Raw genomic sequence first — 19,227 nt, 5'->3', positions numbered from 1 at the left:
CCGCGCTAGTGGCCGTTTGTAGGAGCTCGCCGGCGTTGTAGACGAGGCCTGAGACGACGGGGCGGACCGCGCCGGAGGCCATTTGTGATGGTTGCCATCGATGATGATCTGGACGTTAGCCGGACGATTAAACAAAAGGTGAACCGGCCGAGTGAACCCAGGGGTTGCACGACCGAGTGAACCAAGGGCATCCGCTGGTCCGAGGGAGCCACAGTCCGGGGGAGCCGGGCTGTCGAGGATGGACCGTAACTCGGGAGACGGACTCCGTGCGCCTGCCGCGCGCGAGGACGGTTACTTGACGCCGGCCGTCGAAGCGCTGCGTCGGGCAGCCGATGGCGGATGGGGTCGCCGCCGTCTACGCTGTGTCGAGCAGTCGACAGGGGAGGTAGAGGCCGCCGCATGCCCATGCCGCGTTTCAGCAATCGATGATGGAGGAAGATGTCGGAGGGTGGAGCCGCCGTGTGTCCGCGCAGCTGATGCCGGAGGAAGGAGCATCGCGGCAGTCAGATGCAGCGCTTTATTGGACAGAGCCGCCGTGTGTGTGGGGTTGAGGTCATCTCTCGGCCTCTACACCGTGCCAGGTCCGCATGAGATGACCACCTGAACCCACGTCCGTTGCTCTTTGACTCTTGTACATGCTTGAATCGATCAGCCTGACGTGAAGTGAAGATGTATCTTTTCTCCTCTCTATCTTTTGCTTGGTTACTCGTCGTGGAGATGAACAGTATGAACTATAGGAACAGAAATTAACATAGATGAATAAATAAAAAACCATCTGCATCATGGCTCGATAGACGCCATGCCCCACGGTGGGCGCCAACTGTCGTGGGAACGATTCCGACAATAATAAAGGATAGGGTAAAGGAGCATGATCCATCGAGATGCAAATGGGTGATACGGTGGTTTTAGCGAGTTCGGGCCTCTCACGGTGGAGATAACAACCCTATGTCTTGTGCTCCGGAAAGGCTTTGTTTTATCTGAGTATGTATCCGAAGATTACAATGTATATGTAGGAGAGAGAAGAACGGATCTTCATGCCTGAACAAGTCCTAAGACTAAGGGCGAGAAAGAGAGAGCTAGCAGGAGAAGAATGAGGACCCCATGCTTTACGATATTTTGACCCTTCATGGGCCTACCTGTTATGTGTATCCCCAACGGGCAACGCACCACCTTTAGTACCGGGTGGTGGCATGAACCGGTACTAAAGGGGGGTCTTTAGTACCGGTTGGAGCCACCAACCGGTACTAAAGGCCTGCCCTTCCCGAACAGGCCTTTAGTACCGGTTATGTGCCTCCAACCGGTACTAAAGGTGCCTCTTATATAAGAAACAGTTCGAAAAAAATTAGTTTCTCATCTCCCACTTGTCTCTGCCGCCGCCCCGTCCCGCGCCGCCGCCCCTGTCACGCGCCGTCGCCGCCGGCGCCGTCCCCGTCGTCGCCGTTCCCATCGCGCCGCCGCCCCGTCCTACGCCATTGCCGTCCCCTCGCCTCGCCGTCGCCGTCGCCTTGGATCGACCTCATCTCGCCTGCGCCCGTCGCCTGGACCTCGCCGTCGCCTCGACCTCGCCCGCGCGCGCTGTGAGCCCCTCCCCCGGCCTCCCTCCAATCCACCACGCCGCCGCCGCCGCCGGCCGCGCGCTCGCGCACACACACACTACACGCGCGTGCACACACACACATTACACGCGTGCGCGCACACACACACACACTTTTTCTGTTTTAGTTTTTTTCTGTATTTTCTGTTTTTATACAAAGTTTTAGATGAATTAATTAATTAGATTAGATTAATATCGTCAAATAGTATATAGAAATGTTAGTTAAAATATAATGTCAAAGGTTTTTTTTTCTGTTTTTTATACAAATGTTATAAATTTTAGTATATAGAAATGTTAGAAATTTTAGAAATGTTAGACGATGATCGATGTTTTTTTAGTTTTTTATAATTTTAGTTATAGAAATTTAGAATTTGTATATAAGATACCACAATCCAATAATTTAAAAATGCTACATTTGCATATAGTATTTGTTTTCGGCGATGCCAGGCCTGCATCCTTGCCGTCGACCCGTTCGCCAATATACTCGCGACAATCTAGTTTCTGTTGAGTTTGACCCTTTTGCCTTGTTTGTGAAGGATTACCAGACCAAGGCCGAGATCGCCCATTTTAATAGCTCCGCGGTGTCCATACCGCAGCTCCTCCTACATCCATGGTGGCCTCCGTTGACCTTTGGCATCGTCGTTTGGGTTATCCCAACCCTGTTGTTTTAGCATCTATGCTTAGTGAATTTTCCTACCATGTAATCGTGATTCCCACAATTCTTCGTTTTGCGAGTCTTGTCAGTTAGGCAAACATATGTGTCTTCCCTTTAGCTCCTCTATTTCTTCTAGTACTTATCCTTTTGAATTAATACATTGTGATTTATGGACATCACCTGTTGCAAGTGTTTCTGGTTTTAAATACTATCTTGTCATACTACACGATTCTACTCACTTTGTATGGACCTTTCCTCTCCGCAACAAATCCGATGTTTACCCTTTTTTTCTAAATTTTCAGCGCTATGTTTCTGTCCACTTCTTCCTCCCTATTCGTTGCATTCAGTGTGACAACGGCCGTGAGTTGGACAACATTCAAAATCGTACCTTCTTCTTAACACATGGCATCCTTCTTCGCTTCTCTTGTCCCTACAGTTCTCCTCAAAACGGTAAAGCCGAGCGCTCTCTTCACACCATCAATGACATTGTTCATACACTTCTCGTTCAGTCCTCCATGCCATCAAAATTCTGGGCAGAAGCACTCCAGACAGCCACCTTTCTTCTCAATATTCGCTCCTCCAAAACCAATCCAAATATCACTCCCCATTACTCTCTTTTCCTTTGCCATCCCAATTACTCCGAGGTTCATGTTTTTGACTGTCTTTGCTTTCCAAATGCCTATGCCACCTCTGAAAACAAACTTTCTCCCCGATCTATCCCATGTGTCCTTCTTGGATTTTCCGCGGAACATAAAGGTTACCGCTGTCTTGATTTACACACTGGACGGGTACACATTCTCGCCACGTTACATTCGCCGAACATATTTTTCCTTTTTCTCAACGCACCGATACACCATCCACGCGCACAGTGCAAGCGCAAGATCACCCTGATTCCGTTCGTTTCCTGATCTACTTCGAGGTTGCAAGCGGCCCATTCGGCTCCGACAGGCGGTCCGCAGGGCGGGGCTGATGTTCACCCTGCTCGGATTCCTTGTGTTCCCCTTGGTGTGGGGCGTCCCGGAGTCGCTCGTCACCACGGAGCTCGCAGCCGCGTTCCCGGGAAATGGCGGTTTCATCCTGTGGGCTGACAACGCCTTCGGCCCGCTGGCAGGATCGCTCCTCGGCACGTGGAAGTACCTCAGCATCGTCATCAACATCGCCGCATACCCGGCTCTCGTTGCCCACTACGTCGGTGGCGTGGTGCGCGCAGTCGCGAGACCCATCAGGGCGCGCTCAGCCGCGGTGACCGGCATGACGCTGCTCCTCTCCCTGATTAACTTCGCCGGCCTGAGCGTCGTCGGGTGGGGTGCCACGGCGCTGGGAATAGCCTCGCTGGTCCCGTTCGTGCTGATGACGGCCATGGCGGTGCCCAAGGTGCGGCCGGGGCGGTGGGTGACTCGGGTGGAGGTGAGGATGAAAGACTGGAGGCTGTTCTTCAACACACTGTTCTGGAACCTCAACTACCGGGACAGCGCGAGCACCATGGCCGGCGAGGTGGAGCGGCCGGGGCACTTGCCGCAGCGGTCGTTCTGATTGCCGTCAGTTACCTGCTGCCGCTCATGGCCGCGACCGGCGCCACGGACGCCTCGCCGGATGCATGGGTGAACGGCTACTTGGCTGATGTCGCGGGTACCTACAGACAGCTTACGATCTTACATACAATTATCACAATAATTAAGATACCACGTGCTCACCTCGGAAATCAAATTAGAGAAGAAAGGACGTACTAGCAAATCAGGTGGTGTCCTGATGATGATAGACATTGACATGACTGACTAATTGTGTGGTGACGATCAGAGAGACGGTGGGCGGTAGGCCTTTCCACTCCGGTGGTGGAGTCCTCTTCACTCCGTACAGTAGGCCCTGTACAGAGAAAATAGTTATTAACGAAATTAAGACATGTATAGCATCTTGTCCTCACTGACAAAGACAACTCACTGTAGAACATAGAGTTGTATGGTTAGTTCTAAAATTTATGGCACATCACCATAATGCCTATGTCTTCATATTACATTTTGGCTCCACAAAGCTAGATGGAAATCCTATATCCTACATACCTAAATAGTTGATCCACAATTCGACATAACCCCTCTATTCATTATCTTAAAAATGCAAATGTGCCCCTCAACAAGGGTCCACCACATCATGCATCAGAAAAAAGTTTTCATTATTAGCTGATCCCATGCACATATCCCACCTCACCACATATGCCACCTCATCAAAGGTCCATTCAACATGCTTGAGAATTTTTCTTCCATTGTATTATGCCATTTTTATTCAAAATATTTTTTTACTACACAATAATAATCAAATATAATGTATAGGAGTACAATTTATTTTTAGTTTTATTTCATATATTATTAATTCAACTATGCATGTTTCATACAATCAGATCGCTGTAATATATTGCAATCGATTGACACAGCAAAGTGTGGTATTCTCTAGGATATCATCATATTACGCTCACCTGATGTTGAATACGGTTGGCAGATTAGTGGTGGACGACAGTGATGGGCATATGATTATATCACGAGACGGTGAGAAGAAGAATCAACAAACGCGTGGGCATTGGGAGGAATAATTAGGTGTACCGGTGGACTAGGAGATGTTAGAAGACGATAAATATGAGATTATGACATGACTATGGGCCATGTCTAGAGCTCCACTAGTGAGGTGGACGGCAGCAGACCACTGGCTAGACTAATGTTACAGTCCACTGTCCCTTCCGAGGGAAGGCCCTATAGCTTTCAAGTGCACATATGAAAAACTGTTGTAAAGCCAACAAAAAGAATAAAATAGACGCAGGATGCTCTCTACTATGGTCAATACTCAGGAAAAAATGCGTTGGCATGGCATGCTTGTGCTACAATCAAGCTGGGTGAAATCTGTGAGTGCATGTTACAATCAGCCTTTTAACTTATTCCATAATTTTATTGTATCTAAACAGGCATCATCGGGGGTCCATGGCTCGAGTACTGGACAAGGGCAGGCGCGGTAATCTCCTCCATTGGCATGTTTGAGGCCCATATGAGCAGTGGCGTGTTCCAGCTCCATGGAATGGCAGACCTAGGCCTCCTCCCGTCCGTCTTCTCCGGCCGCGCCACTTGCACCGGAACCCCATGGGTTGCCATCACTACGTCAACGGCTGTCACTATCACTGTCTCGTTTCTCAGTTTCGACGACATCGTTGCCACAGATAACTTCCTCTATAGCCTGGGCACGCTGCTTGAGTTCTCCTCCTTCCTCTGGCTCCGGGCCAAGTACCCAACACTAAAGCGCCCCTACCAAGTGCCTCTGCCGCTGCCCGTGCCATCGGTGTTCCTAGCCTATGTGTGTGCTAGCTGGGTGGAGAGTATTCGCAATTGCAGCAGGGCTGACCACACTTGGGATCGGGGGGCATGCCCTCATGAGGGTGTGCAGAGCCAATAAGTTGCTCAGCTTTAACGTGCCTGAATAATAAGGTTGATTCATTCCCTACAAGTTCCATTGTCCACAATACTCACATAATATATCTAAAAGGGAGTAACTTCGCAAAAAAATAAGAGTATTAATACCCGGTAGAACTAGCAGGGTGATTCGCATTAGCTTGACAAGATTTAAATGTATCATATATTTGATATTATTCTCTCTTCAATATATAAGTCCCATCGTAACCTGTAGAAATATAGCTAAAATATATGTCTTGCAAAAGGATGAATGCATTTTGAATTTTCTATTTCACCCACACTTTGGAAATTTTTCATCAAGTGTATTGGATTGTTGGTTTGTATAAATAATAACATAAGACTAGTTGCACTCAAATAGTTGGCTTCGTTGTGTAAAATGCATTATAAATATCTATGGGATTCCCTTGGTGCCATCTTCCCACCAATAATCTTTTGACAAAAAATCACCAAAAATCAAATTTGAATATTGTACCTTACATATGGGCTAACATATCTCTGTATCCACCTGCATTTCCTTGGATGTAGTGCATTGGTGTTTCTTGATTGGTACGATGCTAGTCATCTAGATCTTGGCTGCTGGTTGTGTTCAGCCTTCTAAGACTATATGTAATCCCAGACCACCAATATTTGGGTTGTGCTCAGTTGATTGATTGGCCATCTAAGTTCTTTTAACGTCTTCATTAATTTCAAAATGATACCGCTGATACATAAAGTACCACTCTCTCCACCCCTCATATTTTTTAATGAAACTAGCACAACGCGCACACAAATGAGCATGCGACGGCTTCCATGCATTTTTGTTAAACATAGTTATGATGCCATATATTTTTGTGTGTAAATCAATCTATTTTTTGGCTTCAATTAAGATTTTAGCTAGGCTTTATGAATTAAATAATCTCTGAACATTGTTAACAATTTTTGTTGCTTCTTGTTCTCATGATTCAAATATGTTTTATGGAACTTCATTGCTTAGTACTCGCTCAGTTCCACAATTACTGTCATGATTTTTGTTCAAAATTTAACTAAAACCACAGCAATAATAGTACATCTTAATAACTCTTTCAACAAGCTTGACTGAAATACATGTGAATTATTAATAACTGAAAATTTAGAACAACTTCATAAAATATGGTAAATGTCGGACATATAACTGAGCTATGACAGACCAAAATAATGTCATCAAATTCCATTAATATATAAATTAATTATAGTCCCGCATTTTTTAATAATAGGACATGCTTTTGTTTGGCATGCTTATCATTAATATGCAACTAAACTACCTTTTGGTCATATGTAACATTTCTATTATTGGAGAAATGATTTGTGTAGGTATATTTATCACCTGACTGCCAAGTATCGAATCCTAGATTTGAGTAGATGTCATGCAAACACATATTATTCTGTCAGTTGTTGATGTGTACCTATCAATCTCTGTCCAAAACATTCTACTAAGTAATTGCAGTCATTGTTGAAATTGTGATTTTGCGGAGTGTGGTTGCTTGCCTTGATCTATTCATGATCGATTCCACACCCCCATGATATGGATACATCTTTATATTTTAGCTGATAATTTCATTGCACTCTTATGACTCAAAACAATGTGACATCATTTAGGAATAGTGGGGTATTGCACTTTGTGCAAGACTATACTGGTTTTGTTTGTATTCGGACTCCTCACATGGTTCCATATTTTATAAGAAACAAAAGAAGTACCAATTAAATGGACAACATGCCCCAAAACATTTGGTTTTAGGTCACATACTCCTCTATCTGCACTCGTGTTGGTTATATGGGGTAGAATACAGGTTTAGAATTCTTCTGAGGGTGGGAGCACTTGCCGTTATTTGGTCGCTTTGGCTATGTAGAAATGATAAGATTTTTCACGATAAAAAACTTCTCTTATGCAGGTTATCTACAGATGTACGGGTACGCTCCGTTTATGGTCGTCTCTACAACGTGTGGAGTATCGAGACCTGTTTACGGAGGCGTGTACATGATTGGACGCCACGGCGAGGGATACTTTTACCCGACATGGATGGCCGCATGATCTTCGGATTGGTCCTCCTACGTTTTAGGCGTTATACAGACTCTTCTTGATTAAGTGTATTCCGCCTTTTTCTGTTGTTTTTTTTTGGAACGTGGACTTGGTTATGGCTGTGTGCATCTCAGTTATGCAGAGGCCGGGTGTAATGCTTAAGTACTTTAAGTAATAAAGCGCCCTTTATCGAGGAAAAATGTTGGTGGCTAATCATCCTTAAGAAAGAAGTTTTGTGCATTGCCAAAAGTTCTAATTATCTACATATATTGGATGATAAGAGGACTATTTCTGTTGGCCATAATGTACATACAAACTACTCCTCCATCCGTATAAACGATAATAAAAACATGCGAGAGCGAGAAGATGACATGATATTCTTCGTATCCTATCGACAGTCTAACAAATGCAGGGCGATTGGGCAGCCAATAAATGGCCCAGAATAGTTTACCTGTGGTAAAGGAAGTACAAATCCAACCACTAGTACCTCTCTAAAGAAATATAGGAGCTTTTAGTTCAGTAAAGTAGTGAGCTAAAAGGTCTTATATTTCTGTACAGAGCGAGTATATATTACCGGGCACTGGTACCTGTTTGGAGTGGTAAGGTACTCCATTAACATGCTTCAGACTAGGCCAAGAATTAAATCCCACCAAGCAGTCATGCGGCTCATCAAGATCATATAATCAATTAACTGCAATATAAACAATAATAGAAACATGCGAGAGCGAAAAGATGACATGACATTCTTACATATCTTATCGATTGTGTAACAAATGCAGGGTGATATTTTTTGAACGAGAAGGGACCATGTCAGGTAACCACCCCCCCCCCCCCCCGCCCCCGTCGTCTCCTCTGGCAACTCGGGGGCAACCCTATCGCGTCGCCGCCGGTACCTACCCGCATCCCCCTCCCCTGCTTCGCCACCGCCGGAGGGGACGCGGGCTAAGCCGCGCGTGCCCCAGGGATGGTGGCGGCGGGGCTCTCGCGGCTGGCATCCACGCGGATTCGGGGCAGATGCATCTCGTCGCGGTGGATCTGGTGGACGGCAGGCGTCGGATCCGGGCCGGCTACCTCTCGTCGCGGTGGCGTGGGTGGACAGCGACGCCTGTGGCCGCTTCGCGCGGCGAAGGCAGCTTCGTGGTGGGCGCTGTCGGCGGATCTGGATCGCCCCGCGCTAGGTGACGGCGCCGGGCGCGCGGTTTCGGCCTCCCGTGCTCTAGTGGTCCGCGCGGCGGCGTTCTACCTCTCACCCCGCCCCTGTTGGTTTGGGCCTGCTGCTGTTCGCGTCGGCGTGGATCTGGAGGCTTGTTGGTGATGCGTTTCGCTGGACTTGCTGATTCCGGTTGGATCGGCCCGTGGTCATCCGGCTTGGGGTTGAGGAGGGTGGTGGTGAGTGGTGCTGGTGGAGGTGGTGGGGGTGGTGGCGGTGCTGATGCAGTCGATCTTGACCTCACTACCTTCTGTTGGCATGCCGGCGCATCGGTTCTAGTCTCCGACGGGTGCGCACTGGCACACATGGGGTGGTTCTTGGCCTCGGGCAGTGCTTCTCTACTCCTTGCCGGCATGGTGCTAGGCAGGGCAGGGTGGCTCGCACTGCGTCCGGTGGCCTGCGCTCGGTTGGCCATTGATGGATCTCGTGCCTAGTTCTCACGTTTGTTCATCGGTGGTATCCGCAGGGTGTGGTTGGCTCCGGCGGCTTCTCGTGCTTCTTCGTCATTCAAAGGGTTCGATGGTGGTGGTGGTCGGTTGTCGTCATGTTGTAGGGATGTGCTCAAACTTCGGGTGAGAACCCTGCATCGACTATGTCGATGTCGGCGGCAACGGCGTCTATGGACGTCGTTTTCCTCGCAGGAGGTGCTGTTGTGGAGCTCCAGCACCTGCAATTCTTTGCTTTGTGGTCTTCGAGTGAAAACCTAAGATCGGGCTTGCCGGATTGGATGACGGTGTTCTGCCCTCGACAATACTACCTCCTTGGAGGCGTCATCTTGGAGACCCGAACGACAGCTTCAGTTTGCGGCGTGTGGTTGAGGGTGGACCGTTTGGTGGTGGTGGTGTGGCCTACTCAGGACCGATGGTGGTGTGTTCTTCTTCATGTGTTTCTCTTCGGTTGTCTTTCATGTGGTCTTTGTCCTGCTCCTATGCATGCTCAAGACCCTCCCTTGGTGGATGTTGTGCTGAGGCGAGCTTCAGGCTCTTGGTGTCGTCTCGGCTCACCTTTGCTCAATGACGACGCAATGACGCCTCACCAACTTGCTAATCGTCTTGAACTTTCATGGCGGAGCTCTCAGTCAAGGTTCGTGTTAAGTCTTGGCACTTGTTGATTGTGAATGCTCTTCTGTTGTGCCGTGGAGTTTGATACGCACGCCGGTGCGGTGCGTTAGGCTAGTTGTAGAGTCTTCGTATCGTGATCCCTCGACGTACCCCTCATCTACTTGGTCCTGTTAGTCTGCTAGTTAGGTCATGCCTTTTGTTGGGCGTCCCCGTTCTTCTCTTCTTCTTGTAACACTTGTTGCTTGTACGGTTTTCGACCCGGTTTTCCTTATAAACGGGGTCAATTTGTTAATGTTTTTATCTAGTTTTCCTTATAAACTGGATCACTCTCCTGGCATTATGGCCACTTTGAGTAATATATTCAGGTGGAGGAACTCCTCCCCTGGTGATTTCTGAAAAAAAGATAAACAACATTTGATCCAAAAATAGATGGGCAATATTAAAGGGATTGGTAGTTGGGTGTTGGGCAGCGAATAAATGGCCCACGGTAGTTTACTGGACAAGGTAAAGTAAGGGTACTGAGGGACTAGGCCAGAATGAAATCACACCAAGCAATCATCGAGCGGAAGTACTGTGCGTGTGATGCTTAGAGGCCCGATAGTTGTACGATGATCAATCAGTCTAGTGGCGTGCTACAGTTCTTGTTGCCACGCGTATAATGTCGTCCATGCGCCCAATCTGATAGACATTAATGGTCACGAACCACTCCTCACCTGATCGACCGGTGTCGCGAGGCTACATATACCGGCCAAATGCAGAAGTGAGATCAGTAAGAGCCAACGCAAACTAGTCGGCCATGAGGATGAAGAGATGCATCGTCGCTAGCATCCTGCTGATGCTTTCACTGGAGGCCAACCTCCTGGTCGCCGGCCTCCCCTCCGTCGCTGACAAGGTAGGCGCCATTCTCCTGCCGAGCCAAGGCAAAGGTACATTATCTCCATTCTCCACAGCAGTTACTAGTTACTCACTGCTAGTGCATGCAGAAACTCATGACAGGCTAGCTTCTTTCAGGTGTTGCAGTAGCCATGGCAGGGAGGCGGCCGTGAACGTGCTGTGGCCAATAAACCCTGCCCTAGCACGCGCTACTCCCTCCGTCTAGGTGTGTAAGTCATCTTACAAAAACCAAATAATCCCAAAACACTTAGGCACGGTACATTAACTCCCTCCTCGTTTTTTATTTCGTGACAACCAATTAGAGATGTGGGTCGTGCATGCTTTCAATGACTTGAGACTTTTAAACATGACATTCAGTGGTTAATTCATTGCATGCAATGCTATTAAGTAGCGAAAAAAAACATTAAGTTCTCTCATTTTCCTCACTGCCTTGGACGTGATGCACAACCTAAGATGACTTATACACCTGGACGGAGGGAGTAGCTCTCTCCTCTGCTCACCCTCCCGCTCTCTCGGACGAACCAAGAAGAAAAGAAAGGAGGAAGAAGAGACTGGACACGATGGATTTTCCGGCGCACGTACGCCCGCCGCAACAACGGCGATCTTTTTTCCTCGAGCATGAACTCGACACGTCTCCAGTTACAACGATCGTCCAGGGGGCTTTATACCTGGGCCGGCATTGGGACATGATCCCCACGCCCCCTACCTAGCCGGACGCATGATCGGCCTGCTCTGGCCGAGGACACCATGCACACATACAAGCGCCGCTCGCGGCCAGCCCGCAACGATCGCGCCCACGCCTCCCGTGATCCACTAACTAACTGTCCCTACTGACATGACTAACAGCGCACGCACATACACACACCTCGTGGCACACTCGCACACACATGCTGGCCAAAGACACGACGCGGACCGGACTACACCCGACGCGCCTGGTGCATGCACGCACACGCACCCGACGCAGTCGCCGTGGTTTATTGGCCAACGTCTACGACTGTGCGGACGAGGTCGAGAAATGTGAACCCACCTGCGACGCCTGCATGCGGTCCAACTGGAACACATCCCGCAAGGTCTGCAAAGACATCTATATCCGCAACGACCCCGGCCCCGAGTGCACCGACCATAAAGACAGGCCCTGGGAATGCTGCAACAAGCTTCTCTGCAATAGATCCGCTCACCGTCTTACACAAACCCGTCTCGCCTCGTTTGTGACGACTCGTACCATGGCCTCCCAGGGCCCAAGTGCATCTGGACTGGAGCTGCCACTGCTGGGCCGGCTCCAGCCCAAGAAACCTAACCATCTAAGTTATGCTTAGTCCGGCGTGCATGTCTCTCTTTGTTGGCTTGCTTTTAAGGCCTACAGTTGTATCCAGCCACATGAGTACGGATAAAATTCACCAAAATTCATGCGAGTCCACCTATGTGATTATGGATGTTCGTTTGTACATTCTTGGAAGCCCACCAAAATTAGTCCTTATGAAGTTGTCGTAATTTGTACAAATGAAATCATATGCTTTTAGAAAGCCTGTTAGTAATTTTTTGAAGAGACATCGGTTCATTGAAAGCAGTTGAAATTTTAAAGGTCCAACCCTCGTAATAGGTTTGGTAAACCCATTAGAGTTTTGAGCATATTGTGGACAACCCAATTCTGCCATAGGAAAGTAAGCATGGGTTGTGAAAATACTAGCGGTGGTGTGGATACCCTTGCCTGCGATATACTCGTATATTCGTGCAAGCAAAATACCTATGAATACCTGCAAGCTAAACAAAACAATGTTAGCTAGTTTGATGGATTGTAAGGTTGCGAGCAGAAGTAAACAAAATTTTAACAAATGGCCCAGTCCTTAATTGTACTTAGGACAACACAGTGGTGATTCTTATAAAGACTAGATCGCTCTCGTGGACGTTGTGATATATAATTGATAATTGACAGTTCCATATGGTAGATGAATCCAATGGCTCACTGCCGGTGATCAAGGGGATGAAGGCTTTTCCTTGGTTGCCTTGCGAGAGGGGAAAGAAATATGTGGAAGGTCACAGACACACACATGTTGACCCCATTGCAACAAATAAAACCTCATGAATCTTAAGTTGGTTCTAGCTTCGATCATACACACATAACAAGTATGAGGATATATATAATGAGGGTGTCAATGAACCATACGTTAATCGCCACACCATTACTCCTACTCCATATGTATATTGAAGATATCTTCCAAAATAGTATAATGATTGTTTTTAATACAACTGGCGAAATAGTCACTCTTTGGTACGGTTAAATCTTCGCCTTTACTATGGCCACTAGAATTACTTTTCCCATTGAGCTCTAGCCTCTCGTGTATCTTCTTCTGTGTATGCAGGTAGATGTAGTGTTTTGGTCGCTCCTCTACTAGTGCATTGGTGTCACCAATTGTTAGTGAATGAGGGCTGGTTGCCATGGATGCTCCAACTATCGGTGTGATGGAACGTACGCATGCCCTCCATACTTCCCTCCTTCACGCGTTCTCTCTCAATCGATCACTCCCGCCCCTCTCTCCTATCTCCAAAATTCTCCGTTGTAGCCTCTAGTTTCAGCCACCACAGCTGCTAATCGGTGACACCGTTCATTATCTTGGTCGCATCTCGATGTCCTTCAGATATTCTCTACTATCTCCCGAACTTCCACATCTCAACACGTGGCCCCGTGGGGAACCCAACTCGCACCTCACTTCACATGAGTGGCATTTCAAAGGCCGTTGGCATTACACTCGTTGAATTGTCTGGTCTCTAGGCTTGCGCGGTGTCATGCAACCTTAAGCGGTCTCTTGTTGTATTCGTTAAGGACAACAATAATAAATTAGATATAATTTCTTTTTGTAAGAACCAATACAGAAATTTTTATGTATCAACTTTTTCCTGAAACAGTCGTGTATCCACTTTTTAAAATAACAAAAATCTATGCCCCTCTTTTGCTAATCAACTATCAACTAAATCAATTCATTTTTAGTTCTACATCTAGATTACAATTATATAGCTCAAATTTGGATTCAACACTGTGAATTGAAAAAAAGTTCCATTTGCTTAAAGAAAGCTCTATAATGTCTTAGCTATAATGGAAATGTTGTCCGCTTTTTCATAATTCTTAATATGAATGCTATTAATTTGTATTAGGATCTGAATTTAGCACGTTAAAGCTAACATATGTTTTCCCGTGTTTAATATCATGCCTTAAGAAATGGTGACTTATTAGGGGTATATTATTTACGTGTCGCCATAACTTTTTTAAGCCCATTAGTGCGTTCTTTGACCTCGGGTGTAGGAGTTGCAACATCAGACAAGTCCCTTAAGGGCATGTAAGGTGTACCAATATCTAGTTGAAGATAATACCATGTTATTATAGAAAAGTAGTAGTTACTGCAAAGTAAACAGATAAATTCATTTAAATTATTTATGAACTAAACTTTGACAGAAATATCATATTGTAATCTATTTTACATAAATAACTTGTTTTACAAACTTTTGCCACTTAATCTTGTAAGTGATTCCCATAATGCAGAAAGAATGACTAGCATAATATAAAATGGTATTCTTGTATTATAAGAAAAGAACCACCTAGCTCATGAAGGTCTTGCTATCCCATGGAAGGTGATCGCTATGTTGAAAAGGAAAATAGCATAAAAGGCCTCACTTTTTTAGAATACTCATCATGACTTTTTTGTTGACATAATGATTCATTGGTTCAAAAAATAATGTTGTAGAGAACACAAAATGAACATCACATTTTTACCTTTGTTTGTCTTATATTTTTTAGAATAACAATGCAAAACCATCTGAAAATATTATTACTATTTGATGAGAATTAAATGCTATTATTGAGAAATATTTATAAATTTGAACAAAAAATCAATTTAGGTATAACTTGTTTGTATTCTTAGAAAATGCAAGTTATGACTTTTGGGGAGTTAAATTTGTTAGCACATAACATAGTAGTCTTTTTCCAGTGAATTTTTGCGAGGATGAGCCTCAAGATTGTCTGGCTTTCGCACTATCCTCATTTGCATGCATGTTTGATTAAGCTACACCGAGATTGGAAGAAAAAATATTAATAAATTGCAAAAAAATTGGGACCCCAAAATTAACTCTAATAAACACATACATCAAAGTCTAATGGCCACCTGAGTTGTTGGCTTTTTGGGACATTAGAAGCCCATGAATGATGGTTTCATCTTTGTCATTGTGTTTTTCAATCTTGGTTATAGTCACCATTTTTCTATAGATAAATATACATTTAATTAATTGGTGGTATGATTGGATTATATCCTCTTATCTCTTAGAAGGTAAGCAAGAGTGTCTTACAATTTCTCATAACAGTTATACCAGAACTATAGATGGAAACACTCCTCTAAAGGATTTAGAGATAGAAGCTGCTTGAGACATTGGAGTACTACTGGAATTGGTTGGTTATCACGCCTTTGAGCTACACCGGCATCGAATCAAAGATGGGGACAGATAGACAAATGTATAAACTATGTTTATTGAGAGAAATATATCTTGCTTATCAAAAAATAAGAGAAAGGTATCATTATTGTTACAGGATACATTTGGCACGTTTGTATTTTTTAGATTAATGTAAAATATAAAGACATAAGGGTGTTGGTTCATACCAAAAAAAGAAGAACAGAAACAATATCTTGGAGAACAGAATTTCATGAGCGTAGTCTAACTTTATGTGTATGATTTTTACCTGTATTCCCATCCCTTTACATGTGTGTACGTCAAAATTTTCTTATCTGCCACGATTAGTGTGAAGCTCGCCTAATGAATGCATGTGTTCGAGACTACTTCTCTATTGAAAATCAACAATGTTTAGAAAGGGTGCACCCAATATTATATAACATTGACAAATAGTTTGTGTAAAATATATTTTGAAGGGCAGTATTTTTCAGTTTGTATAAGAGTATTTTTAACGGATACTGCCTTTGGAGGCCGAGCTCCATGGAGCTCGGTTTTAAATTCAAAATTCGTCAAATTTTATATTTTCTATGTTTTAAAAAATTCTAAAAACAAATACAGATATACATGGAGGCATTACACACATGTGTGTAAATTTTCAGGGCAATATATGTTGAAACAAGGGTGTGCAAAAAAGACAAATGTCGGGCTTTTTAACACATGATACTATTCATCCTCCCAGGCCATGAATTTGTCCTTTTTGTACAGGTCGCATTTCAACGTATTTCATCCTGAAATTTTACTTACATATACATAACATCCTTGTTTACCAGCACAATATTTTTTTTAAAAATTCGAAACCAAAAACTTTGAATTTTGAATTTTTCAAAAAAAGGCCTCCATGGAGGCCGAGAGCCATACGTCCGTTCTCGTATTTTTAAAGGTTAAAAAATGCTACTTAATATATGGCCTTTGGCCTTCTCGCAAAAACATATATAATTACATTTCTCCTGGTTTTTTATTAATAAAATAACAGTACAATTACTTATTGACGTGCTACAGAGGCATTTCACCAAGTGAAGACCATGGCAGCGTTCGATCTTGGAAGCTATGATTTTCAGAATATGGAGTTGCACGTGTCCCTTTCCCATAACACGTACATAAAGGATGTACTAGAAGAACGCCCGTGCATTGCAACGGGGCCACATTAACTTTAAGAGTTCAATATTAATATTCTCATACATATCAAGTGACATTGGCGACCTTTTTTACTATCAAATCCTCATACACACACTCTCTCCCTCCCTCTTCCTCACTCTCTCTCCCCCTCTCCCTCTCTCTCTCTAACACACACACACACACACATCCATCTTATTGGGGACGGGACCATAATCCATCTATTTCACACACACACACGCGCTAGTGCATAACAATATGGATTATGTGTATTATATTTGCCACCACAACTGAGGGAATTAATTTCATGTAAATTGGCCAGCCATAGCTCTAAGAATACGCGGAGGAGGTGGCCCGGGTCGGCGTCGGCGCCGTCCGGCACGAGCCACGGGCCCGCTTCCAAGCGCGTCTGCGCGCCGGCCACCCACGCCGGGTCCTTAAAGTGCCGCTTCCACCGCACCAACTCCCAGGACCACGCCTACGACCAGGGCCAGGGAAGCCGCCCTTCTTCACCCCCTTCACCGGCCGCGGCCAACGCGGTGCCGCAGCACCCGGCCTCGCCGTCCTCGTCCTTCGGCACCGTTGCGACCCAGTGAGTAAGCCCAAGCATCAGCCTCGAGAATCAAGAACGCTCGACAACGGAGAGGGAAGGGAAGATCATATACATGTCATAAGAAAGGGAGTTTATTTACTTCTCCCACGATGTATTGTTTCCTTTGTTTGGAGATTGATTACCATCCGTGAGTTAAGGTAAGGTTAATGTGATTGAGGGGTTTTTCTGAAAATCAAATATTTGTTTTCTAATTAATGTGATTGAGTGATTTAAGGTAAGATTAATTAATTTAGATTTGATCTTTAAAGATTGTTCGTGATTGATTCTACATTACTAAATAACTTGCGCCAGTATGGAAAGTTCTGATCTGTTCAGATTTCTTTTGTTGTGTGAGAGGGTGACGTGAAAATAAACCGATGAAGTGGGGGGAGGGGACGAAAAAAAATCTACGAAAAAAAAACCAGCAAAGATGGGAGGAGGTACCAAAAAAACCATGAGAGGTGGGACGAAAAAACACCTGAAAGCGAGACTACCAACTGCTCCATTAGTAGTAGAGAAAAGCGGAAACATATATTGGTTGTTCTTAGCATTTTTTAATTACATAACTACCAGTGTTTCTTTCCCAATATAAGATGGTCAACATCCGACTCAAAAGAAAAAAAATAGCATAACACTGGTGCGTTTCTTACCGAAATAGGAATAGGAGTACGACGCAGAAACTAATTAACGGCGCCAGGCGTATTAGTAACAGGATACTATAAACGAGAGCCGCCCGCTGGCTATAAAAGCGAGCCTAACCCGCCCCGGATCGTCAGAGTAGTTGGAGTTTAGTTGCTGCCTAGTTGCAAAAAATGGGATGGTCGGAAGTCATAGGCAACGACGTCGCCACCGCCACACCGGCAGTGCGCAACCGTGTTGATAGACGGGATGAATGGGGCCAAAGAGCCACGGCCACCGGTGGCGAATCCTCAAAGTCTGCAATAGGGAGCCGCTTCGAGCGACTCGCCAAGATCGGTGAAGGGGGCTTCGGTGTCGTTTACCGGGCGAGGGACCGCCGCACCGGCGAGATCGTCGCTATCAAGTGCCTCCGCACAAACAAGTACGCCCACGACGACAGCGGCGACCGCTACCTCTCCGCCTTTGCGGGCGAGGTCAGCGCCTTGGAGAAGTGCAGCGGCCACCCGTCCATTGTGCAGCTGCGCGCCTCGGGCCAACACAACGGCAAGGCCTTCATCGCCATGGAGTTCGTCGGACAAACCCTCAGGTATGTTATGAAGCACGTCCGTTTCGGGAGGAGACACACCGAGATGGAGGTCTGCCTGATGATGAGGCAGCTCCTCACCGGCGTGGGGAGGATGAACCGTCTAGGTCTCATGCACCGTGACCTTAAGCCGGGGAACGTGCTCGTCGACGACCGCAGGAACCTCAAGATCTGTGACCTTGGGCTATCATGCAGCATGACCGATGGGCCGCCCTATTCAAACCACATTGGAACACGGGGTTACCGCGCACCAGAGCTCCTCCTTGGGTCCACGAATTACGACCAGCGCATCGACTCTTGGGCTCTTGGCGTCATGATGGCTGAGCTACTTGCTGGTCACCACCCTTTCTATGGGAAGACCGACATGGACCACCTCAGTGAGATCTTGGACCTTCTTGGTACAGCAGACATCAAAGAGTGGCCGGGCTATGATGGGCGGCAGCTGCCCGGCGGATGGGCATTGCATAGCAGTTTGCGCTCCATGTTCCCATCTCCTGCCGATGCTAGGAGAAGATGCCGCCCCCAACTTTCAGAAGCTGGTTTTGAGGTCTTGAGCGGCCTTCTGCGATGCAACCCTGAAAAGAGACTCACGGCAAGGGCCGCGCTGCGGCATAGGTGGTTTAAAGAGACCAACTTCAGGGCTGCAAAGAGCTGATTGGTTAACTTGCACAATCCATAATGTAGCTGCCTGTGTGGAATGAATGTATGCGGAGCCAGATAGTCGTAATTCACCTCATATGTAAGTTTGAAATGTATGGGCCTGCCCACATATCAGTTTCTTGGAAAAATAATTAGCATGAGTGGATTCCCAGCAACGTCTTTGTTTGCCTGCTACTGTCCCTCCTGCGTCAGCCTAACCATCAGTACCGTCGCTCATGCTCGATGAAATTGTCGTGTGTCGCCTCGTCAAA

General features: G+C 46.0%; 1 protein-coding gene and 1 pseudogene across 1 annotated transcript; both read left to right on the top strand.

Annotated features, from left to right (window-relative positions):
- Positions 1–2,651: 2,651 nt before the first annotated feature.
- Positions 2,652–5,706, top strand: LOC109756751 (probable polyamine transporter At3g13620; annotated as a pseudogene).
- Positions 5,707–17,897: 12,191 nt separating this feature from the next.
- LOC109756750 (putative cyclin-dependent kinase F-2) lies at positions 17,898–19,020 on the top strand. The gene has a single exon (XM_020315586.3). The coding sequence runs from the start codon at positions 17,907–17,909 to the stop codon at positions 18,969–18,971; it is 1,065 nt and encodes a 354-aa protein (XP_020171175.1). The 5' UTR covers positions 17,898–17,906; the 3' UTR covers positions 18,972–19,020.
- The last annotated feature ends 207 nt before the right edge of the window (positions 19,021–19,227 follow it).

The sequence above is a fragment of the Aegilops tauschii genome, chromosome 3 (genome assembly GCF_002575655.3).
Source record: "Aegilops tauschii subsp. strangulata cultivar AL8/78 chromosome 3, Aet v6.0, whole genome shotgun sequence".
NCBI lineage: Eukaryota > Viridiplantae > Streptophyta > Magnoliopsida > Poales > Poaceae > Aegilops > Aegilops tauschii.
Note: the sequence above shows the minus strand (reverse complement) of the source record. Positions and strands in the feature narration are given on the sequence as shown.